The 7901-nt window shown below is 39.4% G+C and overlaps 1 protein-coding gene across 2 annotated transcripts in view; it reads right to left on the bottom strand.

Annotated features, from left to right (window-relative positions):
- Positions 1 to 5956: 5956 nt before the first annotated feature.
- The window catches only part of luzp1 (leucine zipper protein 1), a 38415-nt gene continuing 36470 nt past the window's right edge, over positions 5957 to 7901 (bottom strand). For both annotated transcript variants that reach the window (XM_014020931.1, XM_014020932.1), the window contains exons 6-7: positions 7616 to 7887; positions 5957 to 6746 (exon numbers count right to left, since the gene is read on the bottom strand). In XM_014020931.1, the coding sequence (XP_013876385.1) occupies positions 7642 to 7887 (246 nt within the window). In that variant the 3' untranslated portion in view covers positions 5957 to 6746; positions 7616 to 7641. The remainder of the gene's footprint in view (positions 6747 to 7615; positions 7888 to 7901) is intronic.

The raw sequence follows: 7901 nt of genomic DNA, 5'->3' as shown, positions 1-7901 counted from the left end.
TTTTCTCTCCTCTGCTTTTGTCCTTTTGTTCACCTGGAAATGATCCGAGTCCTCCTCRTGCTCACGGTTTTCATTCAGGTCAGAACATAAACACAGAGAATCAGGAGCTCAAACGTGGTTTCACCTGAAAACAACAAAACAAACGAGCCGGAGGAAGGTCAAACCTCTGACGACCTTTTAACCCAAAGATATTTAAATTTAATATTCCATTTGTGTGGTAGTTTCACTGACCTCCGTTTCTGCTCGTGGTCACTGTGTTCCATTTTTATTCTAGAATTTGTTTACATAAAAGATATTTGTTGCTGCTTAGTTCACTTATGAAACCACACCCTCAGGAATGTAGAGCAGAAGGAAAGCTCGATTATCTGCAGCAGCCATCTTGAATCAAGTGGATTCCAAAAGGTCATATAGTAAAAGTACATTCAGTATTATTTTCTTATTAAAGTACAACTTTGGAGCTAAAACAAGAACTTCCTGTTTACACTTATATATGGTAAGTTAACACACGGGTCAGGTGTTTTTGATTGTGGTTTTGTGTGAAGTAGATTTTTTTTCTTTGAATCATGTGAAAAACATGTTTTCTATAAGGGTTAAAAATGTTAACACTTATAACTACTTTATTTAGCCTCAATAAATGGTTAGTTAACCATAAACATTAGGGACAATTAATACATAAGCTATAAATGAACAATGATTTACCCATAAAGGCCGTTTACTTCCAAAACCAACATATTCCTTGTTTATTCATACTTAATAATTCAGTATGAATAAACATATTTCATAAATTAATTGTTCTATATAGTGCATGTGTATGTATTTATATACACACACGCTTTCACGCCATGTGTTGAATATTTTAATGGTGACAAAGCTGACCCACCAGCAGTTACACTGGTTGTAATCTACTGGTGTTCTGAGAAGAAACGCTGTATTTCCATTTACCATCATAAAAACTATTAAACATGATTAAACATGAAATACAAGTAACTACAAGAGGCATTTAGATTTGATTTAAGCACACATTAAGACTTACACACTTTATAAAACCACAAATACGCTATTTTAACTAATTAATTAAAAAAATTTATGAAATGTCCCATGAGCYTTTGCTGACCGAGCACACGGAAAACTTTCAAGCACACAGGCTTAAAAAAATGGGCCACAACACTGGCTGCCTGCTTAATCATAAAGTATTTGTATTTAATTTTATTTCTTGTGTTTCTGCACAGAACCTCTGGGTTTGAGAAGGTTGGAATCGACGGGTTTCAGTTGGATTTCCACAGATGAAAAGGAATAAAAAACAAAAATAGTCTTCACTTTAGCAGGTTTCACAAAAAGACTCAACAGCTTTAATTACTGATGCACTGCAGGATTAGTAGAGTCAGTTCAAATGTTCTCGAACCATTAATACACGTCTAACATGACCAATATATACACAGTATATAGAATAGTTCATGAGTTATTAAGCATGAATAAACAATGAATACGGTGGTTTTGGAAGTAATTAGCATTTTGTGGGTAAATCATTAATAAAAGTGTTAATTAATAGGTTATTAAATATGAATCCTCTTTAATTGTTCTCAGCTACTCAAGGTGTAGTTCCCAAATTATATATATTTTTGTTGCATTACAAAATGCATAAAAAGTAAAACAAAAAAAAGCCCTTTATCTACCAGAAATCCATTCAAAAGAGGGGAGAAATCTTGTTTATATCATTGCTAGTTTTTAAGATAAGCATTATGTTCACATGCTCTTTTAAACTCAACTTCTAATGCAGACGTTTCACCAGTTAAAAGCACAAGAYTGTAAAATGAACAGATCCTCTGACGCTGCACAGTTCAGAGCTCCATATAAAACTCAGGCAGCTGAATAGAACAAGTTGAGACTTGGACTCAGACTGAACAAAACAGTTTGCCCAAAGTAGGAACGTACCAGCTGGAGCTGATGTAAAAGCAAACAAAACAAAACAAAACAAAAAAAAGGCACAGCTAAACTAATTGACGTTTTTAACAGGAGGAGAATCTGGTTCATCAGCAGGATTAAACATCAGTTAAACGTTGGGAGGAAAAGCGACTGAGGTGYAGCCGTTTCACAGGAAGTGTGCTGACTTTGCATTCCACAGCAGCTTGTGGGTTTTTTTTGCCCCTCTCCTTGAACGAAACCAATTTGCCTCATTTGTCCACTTGCTTATTTTGCATGTTGTCAGCTGTTGTTTCACCCCCCCACCCACCCCCTCTGAGGGGCACGCCATGTGGAATCAGAACTTGCTGAATTTGGAATGTACAAAACCCTGATGTCTTTAACACTCCACACGCAGGCACATGTTACAAACAGGTCGCTTTTTTTATTTTTATTGGAATACATATGGTCTGCTGTACAGTTTTTAAAGAGGCCGAAGGCACAGTGCACCAGCCGCAGTAAGGTTAGAACATGCACGTTGGATTAAGCCTAACATTTTAAGAGAGAAAAAAAATAATAAAAAAATAAGTCTCCTTACTCAGTCCACCTGGCTTCACTGACACACAGCGAGACATTCAACCACCATACAAATCGTTTTTTTTGTGTTTGACACATCTGAACTGTTTATATCAGAAACTGAACAAAAAGATGATAGGAGTGATTATATCCAGCCAAAAAAATAGTCTTTTCATTTAGATTATTTGTGTTGTACATATTTACATAAGTGTGTGTGTGTGTGGTGGGGGGCTGCATGCGTCTTTCTTTGGCAAACATACAAAACAAACCCTGAATTTATGAGAGCAGCAACAAGGCTAAAGAGAATAAACTCCCTTTTTTAAAAAAGAAAAAAAAACGGGACACGTGGTGAATCAATCAACTCCGATAAAACACAAATAACTCTCTGATCCGAGGTGCRTCGTCACTTCCAGGCTCTGAGAAATGTCTCAAATGAAAAAAAAAAAAACAAGAAGAACTCTCCAGGAGTGTAACAGCAATGATAAACATACAGAACCCTGCAAAGAAACAAACGAAAGCAATATRCGAATCTTAAAATCAAGGCGGACAAATATTTAATACAACAACAAAGGCCCACTTTACAAAATTACAAGATTTTACTTAAATAAAATCTATCCCATATAGATTCCAAAATAAGACATCTTTTGTTCAACAAAGAAATAAAAACATGAGCAAAAAAAAAATCAAAAATAAAAATACAAGCTAACCCCTCGAAATGCTCAAAGTGAACATTTCCCCTTTATTTCAGCATCTTAAAGAGACGAGATAAACCGTCTCTGACTGTAAACTGGAAAATACTGTGGAATGATTTTGGCACAATGTTAGAAAGGCGGAAACATGGACTTAACACGGCGTCGAAACGTAAAATACRTGATTACAGTTTTTAACATCCATCAAAATACTCTGCAGGTGGAGGGGAAAGAAAGAAAAAGAAAAAAACACTCACTTTAATATAACCGTAAAGAGAGGGTGTTTATCATGTGAGGTCTTAAAGTTAAGTGCTGGTTAATATATGACATCATGATCTAAGCGTTACAATTACTTAATTTATTTCTTTTCTCTCTTCCTGGTCTAAGTAGCTTTCTGCGATGTCGTGTAAAACAAGCCAGTTCTGAAACAGCTGCTCTGAGGCTGGTTGTGGATGTGCAGCTGGGTTAAAAGCAGCCGTTAGCGTACGTGTGGGCCTTGTAAGGAAGAAAAGGCACTGGGTGTAGAACAGGATGGAGTTCCAACTTCAAAAAAAATAAAAATAAAAAAAATAACGCCCTGCTTCCAGGAGGGGATTCCCCCCCGAGCCATAAAACCTGTCGTTTCCGACAGGTGGGACTCCTGAGACCCCCACAACTCTGTTCGTGGAGAAAAGAAAGTTATGAGGCAGAGGGCTGGAAGGGAGGCGGGAGGAACATCAAACAACTTTCTGCACGGTCAAGTGTCAGGTTAGATGGAGGGAAGTGGCTGATTTGGAAGGTGCAGTTTGCGTCACTGTGTTGCTTCATCTCGCTGCCCTGAGTGACGTCAAACTGGCCTCTCGTCCACGCCCGAGAACTCCTTCCTGACACGGTGACAACACCGCACACCAGGTCCACGTGAGTCTCTGGCAGGCCCGAGCCGAACACTCGATACTCCCGTGTTTTATTTAAACACGAAGCAGACGCTCGTCCCTCTTCCTCCTGTTTTTAGAAGCCCCGAGTCAAGCTGTAGAGGACAGGATTAGACGCAGCCCTGACCTCTGAACTTACACCCACCCGGGGAGCTGCCCATCAAGGTCTGGTGACAGGCCTCTGGCCCACGATAAAACCACTCTCTGGCCCAACGTCGCTTGTTTCGTCTGAGACCGGAGAGCAGAGTAACCCAAAGAGACGGACAGAGAAAAGAAAAAAAAAACAGCTGTGGCTCCGAAAGAAACTAAAAGCAAATTTGGAACTGGTTTAAAAGGAGAGGTTGGACAATAGATGACATTTCCTCTCGGTACACAAAAAAAGCGGCATTACAGACAATAAGAGAGCTCTTATTAGTACGTCTGGTGTGTTTATGCTTGCTTACAAAGCCAGCAGAGGCCACGTCCTCTCTGCACTCTGTGACCGACAGTCACATCCAAATCCACAAGGCAGGGTTATTTAGAAAAGTTGTATCGTAAAAAATAATCTCAGAGAATTTTGTTTTGAAATCCTCGTAGGAGCCGTTCACCTCATAACAAAATTGATTTTTTTATGATGCTCCAAATGGGAAAAGCAGAACAAACCAAAACTCATAAATGGGTACTGTATTGGGTATCAACTGTTAGAAAAATAGCGCAAGTCTGTCGAGACAATCCTCTTCTATTGCATCTCAAGGCACGGATGAACATAAGGTTGCAGCTTTACAACTGAAATAAACATTAGCAGAAAAGTGCGTCCACGTTTCAGTTCCGTCCAAACATTCTTGTTGTGCATCTGAACACAGCTGCACACATTTGAGTGGATCCGATCTCCGGTTTGCAGAAACAGTAAAGTGACAAAAACGGCAGCAGGTTGAGCTCTGACCACCGGGCAGAACTCACAAACACACGGGGTAAACTGAGAAATACGTCGGCTGGTAGAAAACAGACAAAGCGAGGATCTCTGACCRTCCAATCAGACCGCAGGGAGGATTAAGACTGAATCAGAAGCAGAGGCAAAGTCGTTCATTTGAACTGAGCAGTTCAAGAGGCCAAAGATGCAGCTGCGTTCACTTAATTCATCAAGCATTGAATCCTTTGTAGATGCAATTTTTAAAAACAGTCAGATCTTTTTTTTTTGCTCAGGTATAAAAGGTTTTCTGATAAGACTTTTCTGATGTGGGAAAAGTCTGAAAGCTTTGAGCAAAGTTCTTGTGATAGACATGCAWCTTCCCACCACCTACTACTGGCCTCTGCTCACGAGGAGCTAAAGTCAGACTCTTTTAAAGGAAAGTAAAAAATGATGCAAAAAGATCGGGGGGATTTGCTCAGCAAATCCGGTCACAAACGATCTGGACTTTTTCGTTGCAATCTGGATACTTACGGACATGTTTTCTTTCTATTTTTTTTAACTACATAGCATTTATGTTAGCAATGACGAAAACAACAATCCACCCTGTCCAGTCAGGTTTGCACGTAATCTAATCCTCAGTTAAATGCAYCAACTATATGAATATGGCTCTTTCAGAATATATGAACGAAGACAATCTAGACGGTGGTAAAAGACAAAAAAACAAAAAAGCACCTCGARAATTGTCTCATGATTTTATGTCAAAAAACAACYTCCTCCTATACCCTGTCCCGCTTCTTCCACCATGTGCATTTTATTGTGTGCAATTTGCTGGGTTTTTTTTTCCACTTGACATGACTGAGAAGAAAAAGGAAAAGGAGGATGCAGAACAGGAAGCGAGTTACAGAGAATCACAACAAAAAGCAAGTAAAGGTCCCAGTTTGTCACATATTGTGTGCTCGTAACATGCAGACTTTTTTCTAAAAATTAGTGTGTTTCAAGCACTTTTCATATATTAGTTAAAAACATGCAAAAAGCATGTCGCAGCTCTAATGGAGCTCACTTTTGAAGGTCACAACATGCCAGATAGTAGGAGCATGGGTTGTTTGTATTTATGCGAACAGAGAAACGTGAGCCATCTTTTGAACTATTATGTTAAATGGTAATATTAAGAGTTAAGAAAAAATTAAATTAAAAAAAGGGTAATTCGCTTCCTGTTTTTGGTCACATTTAAAATAAAAAGATGTTTGGTACTACATGATGACCCAGCCTTGTGAAGCAGAGATGAATGACACAAACTGCACCGCTGCTGACTGAAGAAAGAGACTTTCCTCTTTCAGTGATGAGGAAATGTGAAGATCCTGAAGCAAATGCTCCAAAATTCACCCCCACTTAGGTTATCGTAATGTTTCTGTGGAAAAAACTGAACAAAAAAAAAAAAATCATTCTAACCCTCATTAGTCCTCTGTTCATGAACTCTTTAAAACCTCTCTGGCATGCAGGAAAATCCTCAGGCCTCCCCAGCAAGTCAGCCTCTCCCTTGTCAGGTTTGGGGGGTTACATTATGATACATCCAACAGGAAGCAGAAGAGGAAACCTCCGACTGAGGCTGCAGAGGCTTGGGGCTCTTCAGAGTCACATTCGGGGTCGAGTCTGTGGTCTCAACTTTTACTTGATTTGCTTTATTTGTAGGACAAAGCTGCAGATGGTGGTTTTCTATTGTAGCCTTTAGTTGATGGAAGACGAGTGTTTGGCCCTGCTTGAGATGTTGAGTTGAACAGAGTGCTGTGGAGAAGAAAAAAAAATTCATATAAAAACATTGATTCATCTTTCGAAGCAGTCTATAATTGCTTTATTTTTGCTTGAAGGAAAAGCGTAATTTGCTGCGAATTATGGGGAAAATAACTTGAGTGAACTGTTTCCAGTAMTATTCATTGCAAATGAGTTCCACAAAAAATATGGAAATTCTTTTAGTCGGTGTACAGCCCGTTAGATCAGCAGTCCCAAACCTTTTTTGCAATGTGGAGCAGTTTCATAAAAAATAGCTTTTCTACAGGCCAGTGGGGTAAAAGTTGTCCAGCAAAGTTTTTAATGCTAGGAACCTGCTAATGCTAGCTTGTAGGAACTTGCTAATGTTAAGTGTGGGAACTTGTTAATGTTAGTTTGTAAGAGTTTGTTAGGTGTTTGCTAATGTTAGCTTGTAAGTGTTTGCTAATGTTAGCTTGTAGGTGTTTGCTAATGTTAGCTTGTAGGTGTTTGCTAATGTTAGCTTGTAGGTGTTTGCTAATGTTAGCTTGTANGGTGTTTGCTAATGTTAGCTTGTAGGTGTTTGCTAATGTTAGCTTGTAGGTGTTTGCTAATGTTAGCTTGTAGGTGTTTGCTAATGTTAGCTTGTCGGGGTTTGCTAATGTTAGCTTGTCGGGGTTTGCTAATGTTAGTTTGTGGGGTTTGCTAATATTAGCTTGTAGGTGTTTGTTAATGTTAGCTTGTGGGGTTTTCTTTTTAAACATAAATTATCCTTAATACCAATGTGTATAAAACTATTTATGTAGATTTTTTATATAGAAGTTTTATTGTTTGTGTGTGGCCAGCAGATCCAACGACCAGTACCATTCGTTTAAGAATCAAAAAGAGAGAGACAAGTTTCCTTCTACCTATTTCTGGTTATACTGCATGTCATCTAATGATGCTCAGATTGACGGTAGCTCCATGGTCTGCTTCCCGCTCCGCTCCTCCCCTCGGCTCTGGTTCCCGTTCCTTGACCTCGGCTGGACCACAGATCCCCTCCTCTGGAGGAGGCTCCCGCTGTCTTGGTCAGCCGGTCATAAGAGCTCCCCAGGTGTTGTGGTTCGCTGCTGGGTGGCTGCCGTCTCCAAGAGGCCGGGCTGAGGCTCGGATTAGAACTGGGGTTGTGGTTATCTTTAGCCTGGACAAATAGAG

Source organism: Austrofundulus limnaeus, unplaced genomic scaffold (genome assembly GCF_001266775.1).
Source record: "Austrofundulus limnaeus strain Quisiro unplaced genomic scaffold, Austrofundulus_limnaeus-1.0 Scaffold273, whole genome shotgun sequence".
Classification (NCBI taxonomy): Eukaryota; Metazoa; Chordata; class Actinopteri; order Cyprinodontiformes; family Rivulidae; genus Austrofundulus; species Austrofundulus limnaeus.
The sequence above is the reverse complement of the archived record's forward strand: the minus strand, read 5'-3'. Positions and strand labels throughout refer to the sequence as shown.